Genomic DNA, 26,374 nt, shown 5'->3' on the forward strand with positions numbered 1-26,374 from the left:
ATGATAGTGCAAAACATGAGGGTAAACTCTGCCAGTATTAAAGGAGATGGTATCTCTACCCTGTTCTAAAAGTGATTCTGCTGAATGCATTTTTGGTACTGATGCTTTGATAATACTCCTAATCAAGTGTTTATGGTAATGGGAAGAGGGATGAACATGTAAATACTATAAACGTAGTGGTTGTTACACTTCATTGTTTCTGATTTTCTGTGTTTCCTAAACATCTTGTAATTCCTGTTTTCAAACTACAATCACAAATCTTCCCCTGACACCCCACAGCTTTTCTTTTCTTTTTTTTGCTTTTTTTGAAGTGACACCCACCTTCATAACTCTGCGCAAGATTATGTCGGATGATGTTCACTGGCTGATCAGGAAGATTTTTGGATGGTGACTGGCTGTTGGGTACCAAGGAGTTGGCATAATGCCACTGACATTCTCCATTTGTCTGCAGCGTACTTAAGAAAAATCGAGCCACTTCACAAGGTGCTCCTTGAGACTGCCCAAACTTTGAAGGCAGCATTTGCTTTTTGCTACTGAAGACATGGGAATCTACTGGGAAGTGTCCGTAATGGTAAGAGAAAGGCAAGCTATATGACGGGGCATATAAAAGTTCACTGTTTTCTGAATGGAAGTTTTGTTCTTGAATGGTGGCAGCATTCACTGCAGGGCTGGATCGCCAGTTTCCCACCTGGCTGCATTCCAGTTTGTCTGTTTGGAATGAGCTGTGTTGCTGGGGAAAAGAAAAAAAAATGGAGGGGAAGAGAGTTAAATGACTAAGTTTTATACGAAACCGCATAATATATCATATAGGCACCCAAAGCTGGGCCTCATTGAACTGCAATCTCCCTGGCTAAAGGAACTGGCTTACCAAAGCATTTAAAGTTCCTTGTCTTCACAGTAACTTTACCTTCACTTAGCATGGGAACAAAAAACTGTTTTGTCATCCTAATGTTAAGGGTTTATTTGATAATTTTGCCAGTTGGATTTTAGCTACTAAGTGTAGGCAGTTGTAAATCCCAGAGGGCAGAAGGTGGTTGCAAAGCACTGGAAAGCACTGATAAATGGAGTAGCAGACCGTGAATATGATTTTGCCTGTACTGGCATGTCAACCTTTACAATTGCAGGAAGACAAAATCTGTCCTTTGCACCAGCTTCTATTATAATGATTTTCGCTTCATACTCTCTCCCACGCCCTTCTCCAGACTCCAAATGCTTTTGGGGCTCTCACTGTTTTGAATGCTAGCTGCATTCACTGCTCTTTTAAGGTAATAGTAGCCCCTTCCAGCAATAGGCATTGCAGAGTCTAAGAATGTCTCGTGGTGGTTGTCAGTCTCATCAACGTGGTATTATGGACAATCTCCATAGGTGCCTTTTGTATCTGGTTCTAGCTCACCCAGTGACAGTGGGAGATATTCCAAATCCCACTACAGTGGTGTATTTGCTACGATTCATTCTTATGATACATTCTCCAGCATAAAGACACTGCTAATACCTATGTGACATTAAGAGCTCTGCCTATCAACAATGAATGAGATGTATTCTACACCAGTGCAAATTTTCACAACACGGCTATTGTTAGTACATGTTTTTCTTCTTTTTACCAAGAAATCACGTTGGTTTTGAAGGACTTTACGTACTCCAAATCCACAAATTTTTGTGTTTGCATCACTTGACAGAGTTGGTTTGTACTACTTGTACTCTCCACCCCAAGTACGAAAGAGTCAAATTGTATTCCTACTTACGAGGGCGTTCCTGCAGCAGAGCATACTATGGTCAGTTTTACAGTAAGTTCAGTTCTGGATGATCTCTATCCTGTCCCAAGCACTCTACCACAATAATTGGTAAGTAAATCTTGCTCAAAAAGTTACCTGTTGTGGGTAAGGCGTTGTTCTGAGTTTTGCCTTCATTTTATTACTTTTGGGTTTTACTATTTTCCTTGTTTCCTGCGAGGTAGATACTGAGTTTCTGCATGAAAACTGTGACTTAGAAATGGTAACCTGGTCCAGTGACAACTGAAGTTCCTTATACTCAATATCTCTGCAAAAGAACAGTCCAGTAAATTACATACTCAAATATATTGCACAAATCCAAAATAGCTCATTTGAAAATACACGTTAGCTTTCACAATGTTTTCCTTTTCATTCTTGCAAAATTTTCACTGAGTCTACAGTGCAAGGCTGGGGATGTCAGCAGACAGTGAATTTTATGGTCTGACCTCATCCCCATGCAAGTCTATCACAAGTGTTCCACTGGGAACTGCTTTAACATCTTTGTAGTAAATGTCCTCACTCTCTGAACCTCAGCTGTACCAACTTCTTTTCAGCCGTCCATGGCACCCTGCAGTTTGGAATCATGGCCATGTCAGCTGATAGAAAAGCACAGATCAATTCTTCTGTCTCCTCCTCAATCAGGAATTGGTCTCTGCCCTGCTTTCGCAATTAACCCCAAGGAAAGGAAAATGAGCGATGTTCCTCTCCTGTCAACACAATGTGCTTGTGACTAGACCATAGAAGCTGCAATGTTGTTTTTTTCACAGTCTCTAGATTTTCATTTCTGCTCTGTTCTGTTCCGTTTTATCTGCCTCACAGACAAGGCATATTTTTGTATAAAAGAGGAAAAAAAATCAAGAACAGACTGTAGATCATATTTTGAAACGTTAATTGATACAGCTCTGATGATTAAATGATCTCCCCTGGTTTTGTCAGTAGCAACAGTGGAGCATATTTTTGAAAGGATAACTAGAAAAAAAAAAGGCAAAAAACCTACTTCTCTCTCAAAATTCCATCAGTTTTTGATGGTGAATAACCTAGAAGTAAATTCAACTCAAGAATATGCTGTTATACCTCTGGCACAGTGTCCTTTTTACTCAAATCTCTTGCCCCAATTCATGGGACTCAAGCAGGTTGCTTGAGCAGGTTGCAGGGCTGAGTCTTTCCCTCGCGCTGCTGTCTCCCACATGTGTACAGGAACGAGGGCAGGATTAGCCAGTGTGTCTAGGGCTGGGTGTCTACTTCAAGCAGTTTAAGGAAACACCCTGTGGTTTCTCAACTCATATACTTTAACCCCAAAAAGTCAGGTATCAGAGACAACATTGCAATATGCAAACATACATGATCCTAACACAGATATCATGCAAACACATCTTACTTTCAGGCCACATAAGAAATGGACTTGTCCAGACAGAAGAAAAGAGTGTATAGTTCCCTGCTTTTTTACACGATTCAACACAAAGGGTGCCCACTATCCCTTTTGTATTTCTCCCCCACGGATGGTCTCTTCAGTCACAGTCTGTTTCACTATTACTTATGTCTCTTATTGAATATAGATTTCTGTCTCTCTCGGGTTTATATCAAGATAGGAGTTTTGTAATACCTTCATGACTTGAACCAGAATTCATAAACTGCAGGTCCAAAACACTGTTACATTCACCAGCTCATTGGGATCTACTTGCCATTGAGAGAATGTAGTTTTTCCCTGAGTATCTGTGCAAGCCAAGGCCAGTGGGGGAACCCTTGGTGATTCACCCGTACCTGAAAAGGGTAAAGCTGCCTACCGTGTCTCTGTCTCACAAACTGACACTGGGACCTCTGCTGGGTAGCAGTAACTTTCACTGTGTCTGGACATCACCGGCACAGTTTTGATGCCAATCACAGAACTGGGGTCCGGGTGTAATGCAAATGGCTGTGAGTGGTATTACATTCAAGCATATGGTGTATAAAGTAATCATCAGGAATACTAGGTCTTTTTAGCTCAATGTAACTAAAAGAAGGAGAATGTGAGGAGAGAAAAGTGACTGTAACATGCAAGCACAGAATGATACTGGAAGACACAAGTAAAGCAAACTTAAAGGATTTAATTAGTAATGAATCAATTACTGATAACACATAAAATGAATCAATTACTGATAACACGTAATGGTACAAAGTATTTTGACTTACGTAAGGACATAATTGACACTCACTATGCAGTGAGGCCGTGATGAACGGCTGTTATGCACAATAGTGGCGTAGCTCTGTACCCAGACCCAGCCTCCGTGCTTGGACAGTAGTCGATAGTACTTGGTTGTGACTTGGCCTTTCACCAACACTGTTAATACAATTAAAAAAAAAAAAAAAAAACATTTCACATTGCTTGGACTTGTGACCGCTTCCTGGAGAGATTTATTTGCAAGGCAGGGACTTTAATCCCTCTTCTCCCTCCCTTAAGCTTCCTTCTCTCATGAAAATTTAAACAGCTCCCCTGCAAATGTATCTGTCTTGCCGCTTTATATAGTTTCAAAATTTCACATTATTGTTTACGAATAGCATGTTGCAAACTATTAAGGTTTGTCTTTACCACTTCACCCTGCTTTCTTATGTTTACATTCTGCAAAAAATTCTTACTGTTTCTAATCTTCTGACTGAAAACATTCAAGACAGCAAAAGTATTTTGAAGTGGACACAACCTTGAATTTTTCCAGTATATTTGGAAGTACTTTTGTCATTCATAGCTTGATAGATTACTGTGAATTTTATGCCATGATGCTTTTTCCTCTGTAAGATCTGCATTTTGAAAGTTGTTTTAAGAGAACAAAATCAAAATGCTATTTGGTTCTTAAGCACATAAATAAAGACAAGGCCAGAGAGGTGAATCAGTTATCTGATAGATTTCACTAGAAATGTAATCCTCTGTAGACCAGTTTGGGTTCTCTGTGAACAAAGACATTTTGGCATAAGGCTATGCTGTAATAGGAGTTCTGCAGCATCTCTAAATATTTATTCTACCTATCAATATTTCTGGTTCAGTGCCAGGCATTTATCTAATGATCCACTAGAAGATAATGCCTGTCCTTTGAAGGTGGTTCTTCACTTGTATGACCCTGGAGCATTCATCTACGAAACTCTATCTTCTTACTCTTCTATTATACAATCAGTTATTTATTTTAAATTAGGAAATAAAGGACTGAGCTTGCTACACAAACTATGTCCAAAAAAAAGTGATCAATAGCAGCAGTCCCTTTACATAATACATGATTAAGAAATGGAATTACTACTTGCAAATGTAGGGCTTGTACTAGACTGAACTTAGTAGCAAAGCTCACTGTAATTTTTTTCTCTCATTGTACATACTTGGTGCAGAAGCAGATAGATAAGCAAATAAACAACAGCTTTCTCTTTCAGCCAACTCTAGTTGAGCAAATGACGACTTGAAATGAAAATATATGCCCTTATAATTAGTATTCATAGAAGGTTTTTCTGACAGGGAGGGCATCTAATATTAAATTGTGAATTAAAGAGTGCATAACCTTTGAGGGTTTGTTTACTGTTTGGTAATTAACTCTGTGGCTATCAGTCATTGCTGGGGTTGGATTTGTTTTTTGTTCAGTTGTTACCTGGGGGAGTAGGGGGTTGTAATTTTAATAGTTATCGGAGACAGCAATAATGTGAATAATGTGAATAGCTCAATTTAACACTGAAATAGAAAAGCAAGAGTTCTTCTTGCTAAAAGGTCCTCTGAGTCTGCGGCATATAAGTCATCTCTTTGGACTGCTTACTCTCCTATCCATCTGTGCATATCATAACATATTTAAACTTTTCTTCAAATCCAGTTAATTTCCCTAAGAAAATCAGGTTATTACAAAATTATTACAGACAGGTCTTCTTGATTTCAGTAAAGCATTTGACACCGTCTCCCACAGCATCCTCACTGCTAAACTGAGGAAGTGTGGACTGGACGATCAGGTAGTGAGGTGGACTGGGAACTGGCTGAAGGAGAGAAGCCAGAGAGTCGTGGTCAATGGGGCAGAGTCTGGTTGGAGGCCCGTATCTAGTGGAGTGCCTCAAGGGTCAGTACTGGGACCAGTACTATTCAATATATTTATCGATGACTTGGATGAGGGAATAGAGTGCACTGTCCGCAAGTTTGCTGATGACACCAAGCTGGGAGGAGTGGCTGACATGCCAGAAGGCTGTGCTGCCATCCAGCGAGATCTGGACAGGCTGGAGAGTCGGGCGGGGAAAAATTTAATTAAATAAAACAAGGGCACGTGTAGTGCCTTGCATCTGGACAGGAACAACCCCAGGTTCCAGTATAAGTTGGGGAACGACCTATTAGAGAGCAGTGCAGGGGAAAGGGACCTGGGGGTCCTGGTGGGCAGCAGGATGACCATGAGCCAGCACTGTGCCCTTGTGGCCAAGAAGGCCAATGGCGTCCTGGGGTGTGTTAGAAGTGGGGTGGTTAGTAGGTCAAGAGAGGTTCTCCTTCCTCTCTACTCTGCCCTGGTGAGACCTCATCTGGAATATTGTGTCCAGGTCTGGGCCCCTCAGTTCGAGAAGGACAGGGAACTGCTGGAGAGAGTCCAGCGCAGGGCCACAAAGATGATTAAGGGAGTGGAGCATCTCCCTTACGAGGAAAGGCTGAGGGAGCTGGGTCTCTTTATCTTGGAGACTGAGGGGTGAGTAAAGGGTGAGTGTCATGAGAATGGATCCAGGCTCTTCTTGGTGACAACCAATGATAAGACAAGGGGCAATGGTACAAACTGGAACACAGGAGGTTCCACTTAAATATGAAGAGAAACTTCTTCACAGTGAGGGTGCCAGATCACCAGAACAGGCTGCCCAGGGAGGTTGTGGAGTCTCCTTCTCTGGAGACATTCAAAACCCACCTGGACGCCTTCCTGTGTAACCTCACCTAGGTGTTCCTGCTCTGGCAGGGGGATTGGACTAGATGATCTTTTGAGGTCCCTTCCAATCCCTAACATTCTGTGATTCTGTGATTCTGTGAAGTGTCAGTTCCCCTTTCATTACAGGTTATAGCATACATTTGTTCAGAAAGCAACAAGATAAACAACATAATCTTGCAAGACATTAAAAATCCATCCTTGCTGACATCAAGCCACTACTATTTAGAGTTTGAAGTGCCTCTTAGATATCAGCTTTTTGCCTCATACTTTCTGGTGTCATTTTTCATGTCTACATTTGCTACACAGAATACTCTGTGGAGTGAAGTTGTGCATATGTACAGATATTTAAGAAAATAATGAGGAATATATGTGTAAGTATGTAAACACACCTACAAAATATAAAGGCGTGTGTACTCTTTAAGTGCAATATACCCCTCCAAGGTAAAGGTCTTGTGGCTGCTACTCAAAGATTCAGTGTAACCATGCCAAATAAGCCTGTTCTAAAAATATTTGTTAATAATAAGCTATATGCCTTGGAATCAGTATGTTTCTTGATGCTCTATAATCCAAACGGTCCAGTTCTAGAAAACAATGCTTACATTTTGGCCTAGATCATCTAACAGATATTTTTTTGTAATGTGGTCTAGGCTTTTCAGAACTAAGTCTTTGTGCTAGTTTAATGATCAGGTTTTCCTTGAATTCAAAGTACCTTGCTACTCAGTCTTCCAAAATAGGAATTAATGCTGTAATGGATCGCTAGCTATAACAAAGTTCTTTCTTGTGCTTTGGGACTAATTTGACTTTCACTGATTTTTTTTAAATCCTTGGTTTAGCTCTCCAGTTAGACAGTGTTTTAAAAGATGTGAAAACCACTGAGGACTACAGTGTTCAGCTTTCCTTCCTAAATACATGGATAAACCAATATTTTTCCTGGGACAGGGGAGGACTCCATATCTCCTGCATTTTTAGCGATCTGGATAAAGCCTGACCTTTGCTAGGGGACAGTAGCTGCACTTCCAGTACAGTAAATGAGTTCAATTTCCATGTTGCTCTGTGGTAAACAATCTTCTTTAATGCTGATTGGGAAACCTCAGTAATGGGAGTGAGGTAAATCCACTACCAAGATAATCTGTGCAGGCTCAGACTTCTTGGTGGCCTCCACTGCAATCAAATGGGGAGGATTCAGTGGCTTTAGCCTTGGCTCGTATATGTGCCATTTGTAACTGGGTGTTCCGCTGTTGTGGTTCCCTCCTGGTTTAGCAGTCAAGCTGAAAAAGGCACTGGGCTGGCTGGGCTGGTCCTTCTGGTCTGTCATAGATGGCTATTTTAAAAGGCTCCAGCAGACTCATGGGCATGAGGCTGGGATTTCCTAGCCTGCGCTTAAGGATACCACAAAGAGAAATGGACTTCTTGGTTCCCCACTTGCAGCAGTTATTGTTTTAGTTTCCCTTGCATGTCATGGGTGCAGTCCTCAAGCAATGTGGTCAGTGGTTGGTGCCCTAGCAGACTCCACAGTTCTTTTGCCCTCTTATAAACTAGTACAGCTCTGACAGGCTTGATTGCTGGAGGAGCAAAAGTAGACTCAATGCCATGGACAGAGCATAAACTGTGCTCTGCTATAAGACATGGTCTATAAATACATACGTTGACTTCCAGGAAGCAGCAAAACAGTGTGGTGGTGACATCAGCTGAGGCTGGGGCTTGCCTTGCCAAGACACGAGAGATGTGACTTTTGTAAAAGTTTATGTGGGAAGAGCAATGATGTTACAACATGTGGGATGCACAAAATCCTCCTCAGAGAGAGACAATGGTACAAACGAAACAAATATTTTGTCTATAGTGGAACAGAGGAATATTTTGTTTGTACTGGAACAGCTTCTCTGTCCTGTCTTTTAGAATGCAAGATCCTTAGGCAGAGACTCATCATTTGTGTGGCCACACTTCCCCAGTTGCAAACGCTTTGTATATTAATGGTGCTATGGAAATAAATAACACTAGTTCAAATGCCAGAAATTTTTCATATAGCTGGAAGCTAATCAAATCTTTAAAACAGGAAACAGTGTTTGCTGCCAGCACACCTTAGGCAAATAGTCACATCTATATTTTCCTCATAGTCTGATGTTCTTGTTATATCCCTTCTAACTATCTAACTGTCCCTCTTCACTGTGTCCTTTGTTTCGTTCTCTGTGCTGCCAAACTTAAAGTTCAGTTGCTTTAGGTCTTCAGTTTGGGATTTTTTTTCTCTTTGAAAAAGCAATTAGCTACCCTAGTTTAGGGTTGCCTTTTTGTTTTGTTTTCTTTTCTTTTTTTCTTTTTTCCTTATTAGGTGCAAGAAGTTTCTCTCCAGACTTCTTTATCAGATGACACTTAATCATCAGATTGCTTTATAGAATGGTACGTCAAACCTGCCAGCCTTTTACTGTTCATGTTCCTAAGACATTTACTGATGGACGGTGGGGGAGTTGTAACAGTGCGCCCCAGAGGAAGTGAATACACTTGACATCTGTTTTAATAATTCCTATTACTCAGTATTCTAACCATGATTCTGCACTGTTCCCACTGTTGCCCAAGAATTAGCCATTATTTTTTGTTTCTTGGCATTTATTTGCTTTGAAACTTTCATAAGTTTCTATGCAGATCCCTCACACTTTTCTTCTGTTTTTAAACTTCACAATAATTTATCTATATAACTCAGATACAGTATCTAGAGAACTTCTTTTAGATATCCTGTTTGGCTGAATGTTTTTTTTTTCTTGTGGGAGGAAGTGGTGGGGGGTAATTCAGAAAACATGATTTGTCTCTTTATTTAAAACTCCAGTCATGCATAGATCAAACTGGCAGCCAAAGTACAAGTTTTCTACCATGCACACAGAATTATCCATCACTCTGCTCTAAAATGGAAAACTGTTTTCCAGAAATGATTGTGGCTATAATGGTATCATCTGTATACTGTTTGACACAGGTATTTCGAATAGCCTTGTGAAAATAATGAGTGATATTTTGTACAGGTCAACAGTCACGTCCAGATGCAGACGTTAACACTACAAAGAGGATGCCCCGAACAGGGCATTACCATGTACCCTGGTCACTCTAGTGGCCCAGAGTATTCAACAGTGTTTTGGTAAATCTGAACTTGCTGTGAAGATCAGCTTCTGCTTTCCCAGATATAACATGCACTGCCATCAACAGAATTTGGTACTTGGAATTTCAGCACTAACTTACCAAATACAGTTACAACCTTCTTTATATTCCAGATCCTCAGGAACAGCACAAATTAAGGTGAAGAACTGACCACTTTCTCCTTCAGAAAGCCTAAGAGAAGGATTTGACTCTGCCTGCTTTCAGCCTACAGGAGCAATCTGGAAAAAAATTCACTGACGTTGGTTTTCGGATGTTGTCTTTTGAATCGTATGGGCTGCAGCAGACTGAGCCAAATCCAGAGTTCAGCTATTCCCTCAATTTGCTTCTCAAATTAATGTGCTACTGAATGAACTACTTCCCAAATCCAGATGTTCAAAGATACGATTAATGTCTCTGTTGGCAGATGGGGAATTATTAAATGTGTAATTTTTTTTCCTGACGCTCCATTCTCCAAACCTCATCTGCATGCTATTAATGAACATTCATCTAAGGAGTTTTGGGGTTTGAATTCACTTCAAACATGAGATTATTATTACTAACATATTTCAGAGGAATAGGGAGCTGTTGCGTAATTTTTCTTTTAACAAGAGAGTCTAGTAAAGTTCGCATTTTCCCTTCTCACTCACTCATTTGCTCTTTTTGTTTGGTTGGTTTGGTTGGTTGGTTGTTGTTGTTGTTTCCTTCAAGAGTTTGCCACCCAGAATCAAGTCCAAATTTTCAAAAGAACCTAGATCCTTTAAGTAGAAATATAAAAGTGGCCAGATCTGGAGTGTTTTGGTTGGTTGGTTTTGTGGGGTTTTTTTGGTTTTGGGTTTTTTTGGGGTTTGGTAGGTTGGTTGGTTGGTTGGTTGGTGGATTGTTGGTTGGTTGGTTGGGTTTGTGTGTGTTGTGTTTTGTTTTCAGAAGCACAGCATATTGAGTATCTATCTAGCTTATTTGTAGAACTAACAGGTTCCCCAAGTGACAGCCAAGCACTTTTGAAAATCTAGCTACAGTCAAGATTTGGAAAGCTTTCTCTACTTTTCAGCATAGCACCTGTTGTCTGCAAAACTTCTCACTCTACTTAATAAATTTCAGTCTAGCATTCTTTTTACTTACACAGGTGATGAGCGTATCGTAAATGGAACACATCACAGCCATGAACATGGTGGTAGAGGGTTTTTTCTATGAGATCTTGGGGCTCATATCCAGTTAATTCAGTCACCCTGGAAAAGGAAGATTCCATAATAAGAAAAATCTTAGGAATATTCCATTTTATTAACCTAACATTAGGTTGTGCCAACGAATCAGGTGCCTGAAAAATGCAGGACAAAATGTTAGTTTTGGAAACAGAATCCTCACCTTTAGAAGAAAATAAACCCACTCAACCCAGCCAAAGCAAGGTGCAGCTATTCCCTGGCCAGCCTTACACACAGGCAGGAAAATGAGTTCCTTTACTTATTTCCACTTTGGGCTTTTGCCACTGCCATGCATGATCCTTTGCACAAAGATCCAGTTGAGGAGCCATTCATGAAACAATAAAACTACTCTTGTGGGTTGCTGACACATTTTCATTTGCTTGTGCAAACATACAAGTATAGCATGTATATCAGTCCACAGAAGCTGTGACCACGGTCTATAAATAAATTTAAGCTAACACCTAACAGAAGGAGGAAGCAGGAGTTTATTCCAGCCGAGAATATGGAAAGACACTATGAAGATCACAAGCTAAGAAAAGAAAGGCTGAAGCTAGGCTTCAGAAAAACATCCTCACATGATGAGAAGCAGAATAATGGAAAAAATTTGAAACAGCAGTATCTCTGCAGATGTTAAGGAACCAGCCTACACTGGGCAGACTTACACTGGGTCACACCTGAAGAGGCAAGCTTCATGGTTCAAAATGGGCATTTGTTTATTTAGCACTGTTGCTTGAGAACAAAAATCCTTAAAGTACATTGTGCAACTCAGCCATAGTGTGGCTTGTTTACTTAGTGTTGCTGGGGTTGTTTTATGCTGTCCTGGGCTTTCTTCACCTAAAAAGGCAGAACAGAGGTACCATACAAAGGCATGTCTACATTAACAAGCAGCACAGTCCATTAGCAGGCAACCTGTAGAGTAAAATTGTTACTACTGAGGATCTACTTCTGCAGCAGCAGATGCATCTGCATATTTTAATTTCAGAACCTTTACTTGGGATTAGCTCTAGTCTAGGCCTGGAGACTGAAAGCTTTATAATAGTTGGAGTGCCTTAGACATGCTTTTGGAGATTGTCTTCCAGTTTAGATTCATCCAGAAGTAATCCAGTTCACATGCCTAAGGCCTCTTCATGGCATGAACTGCAGTGCAATGCGTTAGGACAGTCAAGACGCAGACTTCAAAAGAAAGAATGCTTCTGGTCTGACCTTAAACACTGATGAGGATACACTGTATCAGAGAATAACACAGTGGTATCTGCAGAGATGAATACAGGGGTCTCAAGCAACATGTGTCATTGGGGGTTGCAGATAATATAAACTTTGATTACTTTTTCTTTTGTAACAATTACGCATCATCTTTACTCTTACCTTGACACTAAGCAATGATGTGGACCCCACAGAGACTAGGGACTTTACATTCCACCTGAGAGAGAGCATTGAGGGGTGGGATTCTTCTGAAGGAAATCAGGAAAAAAAAAAGGCACACCTATGCAGCCTGATTTATTATAAATACAGTACAAATGTATCCATACCTCCCCTACCTATGCCTTCATCTGGGAAACTGGCATGCCTTTGCCTCAGTGAGAGACTGCCAATGTGAAGTGAGCACATGTGCTCTCTTTCTGTGGGAGGATATGTGAACATATGCTTTCACGTCTCCTCTGCAGTGTGCCCTCTCCCTCCTGGCCGACATTTCTAGGGGCCCAAATTCGCACCAAGCCTGTCAGCATGGTGAAATTTCAGTGAAAGATCCTGTTCAGGTTTCAGTGCTCCTTCTGACTTCAGTGCAATTAAAGCAAGAGTTTTACCCCCCGCTCACTTAATTAGTGAGTACAGAAACAGCAAATCCAAAACCAAACAAAATGCCACAAACCTAAGCCAGGTGTTAATTTTTCTGGAGGTACAGCCTCACTTTGAAGCTGGTCTTCCCAAGGGCCAAAAAAACATCACTAACAGTTACAAGAACACACAAACTTTTGAAAAGTTTGAATCTGAGAATAAACTCGGCTGCTTGACTTCCTTAACACAAAACAAATCCCTCAATAAGCCACTGTAAGGAGCCTGGGCTCTGAAGGTTGTTCTTTGCATGTGACCAGGCACATGGAAGGAAACAGAGCTTGCCCCAATGATCTGTTCTGTCCTCTAGAGTTCTTGAAACCCTTTGTAAATCGTGTAGCAATGAATGAATAGGCTACAGCACGAAAATCAGAAGCAGCAGATCACTTTGGAGGGAAAGAACTGTCTCCTTTTTTCCAGTGACTGTAATAAATGTACTCTTACATGTTTTACATTGTATCAAGTGTCTAGAAAGGCTTATTTAACTGCTTCTTCCTATAGCTTAATACTGGTCTATCTGCTGTGACTGTTACCTCTAAAGATCTAACAATGCTTTTCCTTGTATAGATACCAGAAGCAAGCCTGAAAACAGTTTTGTTTTATTCCTAATATGTCCCTGCTCTGAGCAAATATAATTTGGTTTGCTCAGCTGGGAGTGCAAAGGGCTTTGGTAATGCTTAATATCCCTGATTGTCCTCTGTGGGGGTGACATCCATCTGCTCTTTGGTAAACAGAGCTATGCAATAGTACTGGTTCTATCTGTGCTCCTGTCAACACCTCTGGTTATGCAGTCTCCTTTGAAGACATGTATGTCTCCAGGCAGTTCCTCTTAATCACATCATTTCCTTTTTTCCACATGCAAAGACATGCTGCGGAATCCCTTGTGCTTCTTTGTAGCTGTTACATTAAGTAAAGCATGCAGAAGAAAAGGGGAAGATTCCAGAAACAACTAAGTCTTTGTATTTTAGCAGCTGATGGCCCAACTATCTCATTGACTTAGCATGGAGAAAGAGCATGTTCTTGCATGGTTGACCTGCCATGCAAAACTTCTCCATTGTCTTGGACACAGACTCTTTTTCACTGTTACACATGAATATCACTTCTGCTTCTTGCAAATCCAGCATGCCAGGGAAATGAGAGAGATTCTGACGTACTGCTCCACATGCAGGGATTTTTGAAGAATTACCATCTTGTCAGTAGTCAAATCTGTTACATCATCTGGGAAGTGGGCTTTTCCGCTCAAGGTATCTTGAACTGCACTATACAAAGTATCATTATACAAAAAAGTACCATGTTTCAAAAAGAGAGGAATGAATAATTTCACTACTCCTTCAGTTCTGGTTTTGTGCTCTTTCCTTCTTAGCTGGTATGTGAACTATATCAACTGAGAGTGGAGGCAGGGTTCTCTTTCTCCAGCAACAACCATTTTCCCAAGTTTTGTGTAAGAAAGCTGTGTTTTTACGTAGAAGCCAATTGAACTCATTTTCATTCTAAGAACGCCATTGGTAGATCTGGTTTCATTGTCAAGGCATTACACTGAAGAGCAGACTATGTTCTCCTACTACTCTGTCAAAAGCTTTCTGGATGACCTTAACAAGCCATTTGGTCTCAGTGTTTCAGTTGTGGGGGGTTTTTGGTTTTGGTTTGGTTTGGTTTGGGTTTGGGTTTTCGTTGGGTTTTTTTGGGAGGGAAGAGGGATGTGTTTGGTTGGTTGGTTGTTTTTTGTTTGGTTTGTGTGTGTATGTGCTTGCTTTGTTGTTTCGTTTCAATAATGGATGATGGTACAACCTTATTCCTTTCACTATCTTCATATTTATGCCCTTTAAGGCAAAAATGTATTACTGCTCATGTGCCTATTACAGCAAGAAGGCCTTAATTGACTCTGAAATTGTGGGTAACTGCAGGCTAAATTGTACAGGCTCTTATAGGCTGGTATTCAAGACAAAATATGGTCTATTCAGCTACCTGGAGGGCTTTGAAGACCCACATTGTCTTTGTGTTCCAGATGTACTTTGGGCTTCTTTATTTTTCCATGGGTATTTTGGTCTGTTTGGAAACCACTGTAGCTTATGATAACACTTCATTCTGAAAACATTTTATGCTAGAAATGAAATAGCTGCTTACCTGGAATCTAGGAATATTAATTTTAAGTCCAAACTTGCTCTGAACATAAACATATTACTGTGAAGTTTGATCTCAGTGATTGCACTGGGAGGTAAAGATTGACCTACAGCCACCAGTCCAACGATTTGGTAACAGGAATCATACAAAGACATATCTAGCATATACTGCCGTATCTTCAAGTAGCCACTGCAATGGATCACCTGGCATGAGGAGAAAACACAGTCAATATCTGATGGCAAGGGAAGAAGCTGCAAGTCAGATGACTACCCAGTCTCAACGAGGTTATAAAGCAATACACCCTTATAACACTTCAACACTGCATAGTCTGCAAAGGCTTCAGAAGTGTGGCTAATTTTAAAATGGAGAATAAACCACGGTAAATGCAGTTTTTGTGTTTACTGCCAACATGATTAATCCAATATTAAAGCACATGCTCTTTGGGTCTATCTAGACTGCTTTCTAATTAATACTTTAAACTCTCTTTGGCATAGATTTCTTGTAGATGCAGTCAGAATTCTTGTTCATTAATCAAAAAATCTGGAAGTTTCTTTTTAAAATGTCTTTCTCACACACACACAGAGGTATATATAAACATTTACATTTTAATGAGTTATTATTCTGATGAAGAAGAGACACTTTAAAAATCCAGTGGAGATGAATGCACTTATAAAGATAAATGGCTGGATATGTAAATGCACTACAAATTAGTTTTAAGTTCTCCAGTTAAGTTCAAATGATGTTCTTTTGACATGTGACCAAGCCTAGGGTCTCGAGACCAGATTCCTGAATTCCCATATACAATTCCTAATCGCTGGAGTGATAACTTCAGTGTTAGACTGTAAAAATTCACAGTGTCAGCTAAGGAGGGTGGAAAATTGTTACCTGGGGACTCCTCCAGAACATAAGATTTATTTAATGTAGTGCTGGTGTTTAGAAATCATTTGTGCTCCTGCCAATGTTCTGGTCCAAACAGCAGGCGTACTACACATCCTTCAGCTTAATTTCTTTATTTGTTTGACTTTTAACTGTGTCCAGTGGAAAGGAATTAATTTCTACTGTATTTAGTACTCCGGAACAGCCAACTAAACAGTCACCTTTAGATAGGTTCCTCCTATATAATCTTCCTTCCTCATTTCCCACCACCAAGTGATTAGTACATCTAGCAAAAGTACAATAGCAAGCAAAATTTATTTAAGATCACACAGCAGATCCTACTAATTCCCTTACTGTTTGATCCATGAGTTTTTGCTGTGCTCCCGCTACTCGGGTGATACTTTCAAAATTATTAAGTTGTGAGTCTAAGTACAGTCAAAGAGAATACCTCTCTAGACACCTCCCTAGAACACCTCTCTAGATGAATACATCCTTAAATGTTTCACTGCATAAACTTTTAATAGTGAGTGAAAGAAGGAGGTGATCCCCCTGATTAGCAGTCATAAATGGGGAAACTAAAAAACATACAGAGATACCACCAGTACAAGTTCTACACTTGTCATCTGGTTTCAGATTCTGCTTTGAGACAGAATCATTTTTGCTGGGAAGCAGCTGAGCAAACAGGGCTCCATGTAATGAAGAATTATCGGTCTAACCAGGTAGACAGCAATGTAAATAGCAAGATATATATCTGGATCTTGGACACATTCCCTAAAAGAGCTCTGGTTCTCTTGCATGCTTTTGGTTTTGAATGACTCAAACAAAATGAATCCTCACCAGACTGTGTGAAGTACACTTCTCTCCTGATGCTTAAGTGATAGAATTATACTGTCTAGCTCAAAAAGCAGCAAATGTACATTGTAAAGCTGGAAATAAGAACTACCTGAATAGCAGGTGTTATTAGAGAATCTCAGCATTTGCTTTGGCTTCTGATTTCGTGTAATAAATAGAAAATTAGTATAAGATATAAGATTTATAAATAAACTTGGTGGTTTAGTACAACTCAGTCCTGAGTTGATATTAATGATTGTTTAGGGTGACATTACAGTTTCATTAATGTTGAGGTAATTGTGGTCAGGCCAATGAGGTGACTTGTGCAACTGGGTGGCCACTCAGCCGGAGCACAGTAACACCAAGGCAGAGGGATGCGGGAAGACTTCCAAGTTCCTGTGTCTGAGTTCCTGCTTCGCCTGCCTCCAGTTCCAAAGGAAATAACACCTGTCTGTGCACTCTCCTTGCACCTCCATGTGTGTGCTCCAGCCAGTTCCCTAATCTGGAAGATCAGGAATCAGGATGTGGGAATGTGCCACAAGGTAAACTCCACTCACTGTGAGAGAGTCCACAGAGTTGCATTACTAAGGGAATCTGCAGGCAGCAGCGGCATTTTTTGCATCTGTTGTGGTTCTTTCCATCACAGAGTTTGCTTTCAGCTACACGTATGTAAAATAAACTAAATAAAGAAACTTGTCATTTGTTGAATACTTGGGGCGAAAAAAAAAGCTTATATACATTACCTTGTAGCCACTGCATGTCAATCCTGCATTCCTCTTGGCTAGGACACATTTCATTCTCAGGAAAAACGATCTCTCAATTTCATATTCTGAAAGCATAAACCACAATGCTTATTTATTACTGAAATTTCAAACTGTCCATAACATTGTCTTTCATGATTTAACAGATACTTTTATGTCTCAGCCCTAGGCAACAGTAGAAGTCAGCCATTCTACTTTTTCTCTCAATCCTTGCCCTCAGGATTTATTTTGACTTCACATTAGGATTCCCTGTGAAATCTGAACAAGTCAGCATGACTAGGTCTCCAAATTTCTGTTTTTACAAACCTTCACAAGGCAGTCACCTTGTTTCTGAACAGCTAGGTACCAGCCTATATTGGTAAAGGGAAGGAAACGTCTCCTTTGGAGTGTAGGTAAATGAAGGTACCCTCCAAAATAATAGCAGAATGAGAAACAAGAAAATTAATTGGGTTTTCTTAATAATTTGACTGTACATAGCTAGTCGCGCCCAAACTGGTGAACTTCTGGCCTCCATATGCAATATTATTACCTGTTTCACTGATTTCCAAAACAATCTTGGTAGATGGTTTTTAAACAAATGTCTTCATAGATAACCTTCAGAAATGTTTTTAAGTTAAATATTGCTCAGACAGACATATATTTTCTGCTAAGAATAAGTTACTATTCTCTTTAACATTAATTATTCTTAATAACAGTTCAGCCTTCATTAATAGTTTCAACTCCTCTTACTGGAAGTTGTGGTTTGTGAGAACACAACTATATTAGGAAAAGAAAACTCATTTGGTACACCTGTGAATAGGAAAATCAGGGAATCAGAGAGGTTTTCAGGTTTGTTGCAAAGTGTATTACCTCCTAATTCCCCACAGGGTTTGATCTGAAGTCTACTGTAATCAGTTGGAGTCTTGCTTTAATTTGATTTGACTGTTGAATTGTGTTCCCGATTTTTATGCATCCATCACCCAATTAACACCTCTTGGCCTGTAGTGGTTTGAGCCTCAGACTACTACCTGGAAACCAATAAACTGTCTACCTTAAGATCTGAGTTTAAAGGTCTGAAGATACAACCATAGAAAAAGGATTTAGTGAGGAGGGAAAAGAAACGAAATATGTAGTGTATCTCAACTAGTATCAACCTTCCCGAGTATTTGAACTTTCCATTTATCTTCTTCATTTAACCCCAGCTGGCAACTGGGACCATGCAGCCACTCACTAATTCCCCCTGCCCAAAGTGGGATGGGGAGAGAATCGAAAAGGGAAAAGAACCTCATGGGTTGAGAAAAGAACAGTTTAATAGGACAGAAAAGGAAGAGAAAATAATAGTAATAACAATAGAATATACAAAACAAGTGATGTACAGTGCAATTGCTCTCACCCGCAACCCCATGGCCCATTCATTCCTGAGCAGTGGTAATTGCCCCCCCACCAACTCCAGTTTATATACTGAGCATGACAACGCATGGTGAGGAATACTCCTTTGGCCAGTTTGGGTCAGCTGTCCTGGCTTTGCTTTCTCACAGCTTCTTGTGAACCTCGCAGACCATGGGAAGCTGAAAAGTCCTTGACTACCCAGCAACAACCAAAACATCAGTGTATTCTCAACATTCTTCCCATTCTAAATCCAAAACACAGCACTGTACCAGCTACTAGAAAGAAAATTAACTGTATCCCAGCCAAAACCAGGACATCTTCCTAATGCAAATCAGATCCATATGGGGAAAAGCAGGCACTTAAATTAACTGGCTCATCTACTATAGAGTTTTAAATACAAATGCATATGATTTGGTGGGAGGAGGCCATACAGTATAGATTACTATTGCTGAAGCATGAGCTCATGAGTAAAGAATGGATCTGGGAGTTGGGAACATTGGTGCAATTCATGGCTTCAATACAGATTTTCTGTGTGACATAACACTAGTGCTTGTTCTCCTTCCACTGCAGTCGCATGTGCACAAAATAAAGGTAACTTTCTCCCTTGAAGAGTGTCAAGGGAGAAAAATAAATAACACACAGTAATGAGGGTACAAGGACTATCCTTGGACATGAACAGAGTTGCTTGCAATTTTAGTGATTTTTATTATTCTATAAAAAGAGATGGTTAGTGGAATTGGAAACAATACCTTAACCTTCTCAAATGTCCTGCCACAAGACCTAAAAGAATCTCCTTCAGTAACAAGCTCCTTCCAGGCAACTAGTTCTTAAGTCTTCTATTTGCTGTTTCCTTCATTTTTAAATGTTACAGCAGACTAGGGTGCTGCTATAGAAACACCCAGCTCTAAATTCACTGTTCCATCAGGAATAGGTTATGATGTACAGTGTGGTCTTCAGGTATCTATAAAACCAGAGTAGTACCTGGACTTTAAGATAGAACATTTTTCCTTTATTATTTAAAATTAGTAATTATTTCATAATTTAAGAAGAGGTCTTGTCTCCCTGATTTCAGGATGGTAGATTGTAAGCAAGAGATCCCCCTGGAATACCAGTCCTTGTAACTAGGTACGGTCTCTCTAGGAGACCAGGAGGGTGATTAAAACAATTCAAGGGCAAGGATGCTGTGTGATGTAGGAGGACAGAGTAAAGAGGGATAGAGTTGCACCCTAAAACTAGGTCATATGGGGAGGTAAGGGTGATAGAATTGTAATTCAATAGTAGCTGCACGTGATTTGTGAGACTGAAGAGTAATAATCTGTAGCTTTGTTGTTGTGTGTAATCAAGTGCAAAATTATATAACTGTAATTTAATAATGCTGTGTTTACTAATTATTGATCATTGAATTATTAGGTTTTTAGTAGTGTATTCCTGAACCAACACTACTCTCTTAAATCAGTTACATCTCATGCCTGTGAAGACATACCCATGAAGTAACTGGGGACTCATCTGAGAGCTTCCATTTCAGAGGCTTGAGCTAGCTGATATTAAGATGCCTTAAGTAAGCAAAAGGAGAGCTGGCCCATGCAGCCAAAAAGATTCTAGGCCTTGAGTGACATACTGCTTTTTTACCTGAAGAGGCCAAGGTATTATATACATAAGTGTTCCTCCTCCTGTGTGCATTAAGAGAGATTGTTTGTGTTTGTGTGGGAGCTCAGTGTTGCTGTGACAGTTGCCACTTGGGGGTGGGATGGAGCGGGGCAAGCAGAACGTGTCTAAAGGACAGAAGGAGACCCCGACCATTCCTGGATGGTCTGGGGCTATAACAACTTCTAACGCAGTTATTTACTAATGTAGCATGTCCCCTAGCACAGAAGGATGCAGAGTGCCACAGCATTTTTAACCAGCCAGCTGGAATTACTACATGGCTGGTTAAGGCTAATGGTTGTGTCAAGGTGCCCAGTGAATAATATGCAGGTGCTACATCATGTCTGGCATACTGTTTGCAGGATTGGAGCTGAAGAATACAAAAACTACCAGAGAGAGGTCCTTCTGTATATGTGTGTGTGTGTGTGTGTGAGTATAAAATCTACTAGCAAGTGTTGAGATTGACTCATCGGCAAGGAAAAGCAGGACCAGGCCATTCATATTGTTCATGCTTGTGTGAGTGCTATCAGTGTGCATGCGGTGCCTGTAAAAGCCCTGTTCTGCTGTCTGTGTTGATCTGTCATAGGTGGGTTCAGTCTACATATGTGTGCTTGTGCACATCTGCTGGGAATAAGATCATTTCCAAACTAGATCAAGAGACTGCAAAATATAAAGGAGCAGTAAGACCAAAACCCTCACATAAAGAACCCAGGTGTGCAAGACTGCGAACAGTGTGAATTAGTATTCATATTAACTGACAACAGTGTGACTCCGCGATACCTTTGAAAGTAGCAGAAGGGGGTAGCAAAGCAAAAAAGAAATAAACTAAAATTGTAATAGTAAAGCTGATTGGGAAATAAAGAGCCCAAGTATCCTGCAGGATGCTAACACATCCATCAATATAATGCAAAAACAAAATATACCATCCAGGCTGTACCTGATGCAATTAAGATGGTGTACTCTGATGAAGAGAATGTAGAAAGAAAATGAGATACTTAAAGGTTTAGCAAGCAAGAGGGAGATGCTGAATATTCAAATAGGAGAAATCAGATGAGCTGTGAGAAGAGTGATTGCTAATGCAGGCTGTCCTGCTGCAGAGGTTAATCACAAAATTGTAAGAAGAGAGTAGGCATGAAAGCTCATTTATAAAGCAGGAAAAAAGCCTGTAGCATAAATAGCTAGCACCTGCTGTAAAAACAGAATGACTGGAGATGTCCAGGGAGGTAGCAAAAGTCTCAAATTAGGGAAGACAGAAAAACAGTAAATGCAAAATACACACTCCAGGCTTAAGTAAGAGGTGAATGTAACCAATTATTCATAAGAGTTAAGTGATTTTATTAATCAGAATTAAGTTTTGAAAAACTGCAAAAATATAACAATATGAAGCATTTAGACCTAGTAATGTAATTATTGATATCACTATTGTTTTTTCAAGCAAACATGTAAGCACAGCACATACAAATAACAAAAAGAATCTTAGGCTATCAAGAAGGTAAAAGAGGTTTGAAACAGAGAGGAAAACAGTCAAGTGCTACCACTTCGTAAGTAGTTAAAGGTTGAGAGAACTGTAAGTTAAGCAAATATATATAAAACTTGAGAAAGAATAATTGCTGGTAAAATGTTATGACTAAATCAGAATATAAGCAACACTGAAGGAAAATAGCCTTTTTAATTGTTCGAGAATATTCATACCATCTAATAACCAAAGGTTAACCACTGTATTTAATTATTCTGAAATGTTAACTATATAAATGCATCACTGTAAGTAATGTTAACACCTTTCCTTTAACCATCAAGAAAATGATAAAAATCTATATACCATGTGTGTTTGTTAGAGAGAAAAAATTAAACCAACAAGTTGCAGCCCTTGGCAAATGAAGGATGAGAGACAAAATCTACTGAGTAGACCAGAAAGTCTTACGTAGATGTTCCATCTGAGTTAACATAAAAACAAACAAACCAACCCCAACAATGTTTGTTGTTTTTTGTCTTCTATATCTACCACAGAAGAAAAAGTAAACCATTGAAACCCTATGGATATTGATAAGTACTTATTGCTCAGCTTTGGTTTTGTTTGTGGGGGTTTGTGTCTTTTTGTTTTGTTTTCTTTTCTTTTGTGAAAAAGGAGAATAAGAAATAAAACCAGATCCAATGTGAAGAGATTTCCTCTCTAACAAAAGAAACCCCATTTCTCTGTGTGAAGATGTACTTCAGATTATGATTAGTGATAATGATTAAAATAAAAGAACACTATTACAGCACTGTAATCTCCATGTGTGTACTCTGTGTGTGTTTGCACTGATATAACTCGATGTATTTACAAAACGACACTTTTAGAACTGCAAGAAACAAAGGAGATTTCATTAAGCATAGCAATGTCTCCCATGGTAAACTGTACTTTCCAACTCCACCTTCACGCCTGGAACTGAGACAACTGTATCTTCACACAGTGTGGTATTGGGGATATTTTAGATTGGAGTAAAACAATCTCATATGGAAATTCACTGTTGTCACTGCTGGAGGTATTCTATATTATATTGCTCCATTGACTACAGCTTCCAGAAGCAAGCTGAAGAACTGGAAATCTGACAACAACGAGAAGAGAGAGGAGAGGAGAGGAGAGGAGAGGAGAGGAGAGGAGAGGAGAGGAGAGGAGAGGAGAGGAGAGGAGAAGAGAAGAGAAGAGAAGAGAAGAGAAGAGAAGAGAAGAGAAGAGAAGAGAAGAGAAGAGAAGAGAAGAGAAGAGAAGAGAGAAGAGAGAAGGGAAGAGAAGAGAGAAGGGAAGGGAAGGGAAGGGAAGGGAAGGGAAGGGAAGGGAAGGGAAGGGAAGAAGAGAGAGGAGAGGAGAGGAGAGGAGAGGAGAGGAGAGGAGAGGAGAGGAGAGGAAAAGAGAAGAGAAGAGAAGAGAAGAGAAGAGAAGAGAAGAGAAGAGAAGAGAAGAGATAATTTCAGTTGGAATGAACCTATGATGACAATCTAGTCCGACTGCCTGACCAATTTAGGGCTGACCAAAAATTAAAGCATCTTATTAAGGGCATTGTCCAAATGCTTCTTAAATACTGACAGGCTTGGGCATTGACCTAGGGAACCTGTTTCAGTGTTTGATCACCCTCTCGGTAAAGAAATGCTTCCTAATGTCCAGTCTAAACCTCCCTTGGCACAGCTTTGAACCATTCACATGTGTACTGTCACTGGATTACAGGGAGAGGAGACCAGCACCTCCCTCTCCCCTTCCCCTTCTCAGGAAGCTGTAGACAGCAATGAGGTCGCCCCTCAGCCTCCTCTTCTCCAAATTAGACAAACCCAGATTCCTTAGCTGCTCCTCATGGGACATTCCTTCCTGCCCTTTCACCAGCTTTGTTGCTACACCGACACTGAATACAGTGGGATAACAGCCTCTTTTGACCAGCTGGTTATACTGTGTTTGATGCACCCCAGAACATGGTTTGCCCTCTTGGCTGCCAGGGCCATACTCAGCTAAGCATCAACCAGCATCCCCAGAACCCTTTCTGTAGGGTTGTTCTCCAGCCACTCCTCTCCCAGCCACCTGAGGTTTCAAAAAAAGTGAGCAATCACTACATGGAGATGGCAAATTTTGTGACAACTCATAATAAATTTCACTGTTGTACCTCTTACTCAGCATCATTTCTTTCAAATACCTATTATGCCAGCAAGTCCACCACATATGACAAATTTTTTCTGTTTAATTGCACCTTCTCTTGCATTTGCCATAACCATTTGTAATTCTGACAAACAGCTGTGTATTGCTATGAAAAGTTTTTAAATAGTTATCCTTTATAGGTGTAAGCATTGCAGCATGGGTCTGCTTTACCGATCTTCCCCTTTACTTTCCGTGTCAGCATCTATTTTCCCTCTTTACCTGAATGTGACTTGTTTCCCTCTCCCAAACAACTTTAAAATAATTGGGAAATTGATCCTTCTTTTGATAAGTGAGTTGAAGAATTTTAAAAGTTTTTACATTCTTCTGTTCAAGCTTTTTTTTCAGAAGATGAGTCAAGAAAATGTCTCAATAACTGCCATAGTTAAAAAGAAACCTCCACTTCTAAATTGCTAAGTATCTCAAAAGGCTCTGACAATACCTTCCTGAAAAACAGACCAACCATCTTAGCACAGCTTTTAAAACTTCCCAGAACTTATTGACATTGTGTTTATCTACTACAGGAATCAGAGATGAAAAGCAGGGCTTTAGGCTTCTTTCTAAATGTTTACTGTCCCATTTTTGGCATAGTGCTTTTCTTCATCCACTTACATGGAACACAATCACAGATCCGTTTTTCTATTCCAGCCACTTCCAATATTTGCTATAACTTGGATTTACTTATGATATTAATAGCAAATTTCTGATTTTGTTTTCCCTGTGTCAGTGTTTAACATTTGCAAGTGATCGTCCTCTCTGCACTGCTCCACAAACTTTTATTGAAATCTTTTTAAGAACGACTTGTGAGACTCTCAGTTTTTACCATGGATTTGCCATTTTTCTCCAACCACATGATTAGTAATAATTGGAAATGAAAACTGATGCAATCAAAATACTAGTTTTGATCAACATTATTATATACTTTGAGCAGATTTCTCTGTCTCTTCTGCTGTCCTTCTTTGGAAGGGTGTAACTGAGGTTACTGAGATCCTGACTTTTTCAATATGTCTACTAGCAGATATTTTAAATTGAGGTATCATTTATAATGAGTTTTGTAGGGGGAGGCGCTGCAAGTCAAGACTCCATATCTGTGTCCAAGATGGCCCTTGCAAAGGTATCACTGCTTGTCTTTTAGCCAAACTCCATATTTCCCTTATCAGATTCGGGGAAGATTTTCTGTTCCACTAATATATTACTATATTGCCCGGTCATCTTACAGAGGCTCCCTCGCTGAAGCATTGCTACAGTATAGTTAGGTAGATTCAGTAAAAGCTATGAATGAGGCAGAGAGTAAATGGCTTCATTCAAATCACAGCCTAAACTTATCCATACGTTAATATCCTCACAGATCTGAAACACAGCAACCTGTGTATGTCTATGGAAATACAGAAGATGTTTTCCTTTCTCGCAGCACTGAATACCATTTCTACAGAGTATGCCTTCTCCATTTGTCGCTTTTCTTTTCTTACTCTAGTATATCATGCAGTATAGTTTGTCTGCAAGCACTAGTCAGGAATAAAATAGCCTGTTTGTATTTTACAGATTTGCATTTTCTTACCCTCATAAACAGAATATATGTCATGGTAAAGAAAATGAGTCTTGCTATTTTGGATAAAGAATTTGTGCGTTTATTCACTCATATTGAACATGACTGCCAAACAGGATTCTCCAAGCATTTCTGTGAAATTATGGTTGGCTTTATGGAAGCCAGAATTGTGCATCCCTGGAGGTACAACTGTGAAATTTCTCTTTGCTTTCCACTCCATCTTTCATCTCTTTTGACAGAAAACAGTCACAAAATTCTGTGGTTTGCAAGCTGCATGCACAGTGGACTGAAGAAAAAGATCATAGAAGTTTTTTCCACAGCTTCACCTCTCATGCCTTTATTTTCTCTAAGGTAAAAGCTAGTATTTTGTATCTCTTTCCTGAAGCTCACAATTTTTTACATTAGCAAAATATGGCATCGTTTTTTTGCAGAACCACTTTGTAAATTAATGTACATCAGCTTGCAAACTGCACCCTGCTGTACCATGTGCTGTTTTAAGAATGTATGTATCATCTGCCACTACGAAAGGTATGAAGTAGCATTGAAATCAGGAGCTCTTGACACAGCTAATTATTCATGTTCACTCTACATGGCAGCTTGGGTGCAACGTCAAATTTCATCTAAGGTGTAGGAGACGAAAACAATTCTCAAAGACCACATTTAGACCACAGCACTGTACACACTGTCACCTGCTTCTACCTTTCCCCTCATCCAGCTTGTGTGGAGACATGCTCCTGCCTCAAGCTAGTGCATTCT

The 26,374-nt window shown here is 39.9% G+C and overlaps 1 protein-coding gene across 4 annotated transcripts in view; it reads right to left on the reverse strand.

Moving 5' to 3' along the window:
- The window catches only part of SIM2 (SIM bHLH transcription factor 2), a 64,933-nt gene that overhangs the window by 10,675 nt on the left and 27,884 nt on the right, over window positions 1-26,374 (reverse strand). For all 4 annotated transcript variants that reach the window (XM_065632764.1, XM_065632755.1, XM_065632746.1 and 1 more), the window contains 6 exons: window positions 17,385-17,470; window positions 14,938-15,137; window positions 10,901-11,007; window positions 3,939-4,086; window positions 1,869-2,037; window positions 322-730 (listed from right to left, as the gene is read on the reverse strand). In XM_065632764.1, coding sequence (XP_065488836.1) covers window positions 322-730; window positions 1,869-2,037; window positions 3,939-4,086; window positions 10,901-11,007; window positions 14,938-15,137; window positions 17,385-17,470 — 1,119 coding nt within the window. The remainder of the gene's footprint in view (window positions 1-321; window positions 731-1,868; window positions 2,038-3,938; window positions 4,087-10,900; window positions 11,008-14,937; window positions 15,138-17,384; window positions 17,471-26,374) is intronic.

Source organism: Caloenas nicobarica, chromosome 1 (assembly GCF_036013445.1).
Source record: "Caloenas nicobarica isolate bCalNic1 chromosome 1, bCalNic1.hap1, whole genome shotgun sequence".
In the NCBI taxonomy this organism is placed as follows: Eukaryota; Metazoa; Chordata; class Aves; order Columbiformes; family Columbidae; genus Caloenas; species Caloenas nicobarica.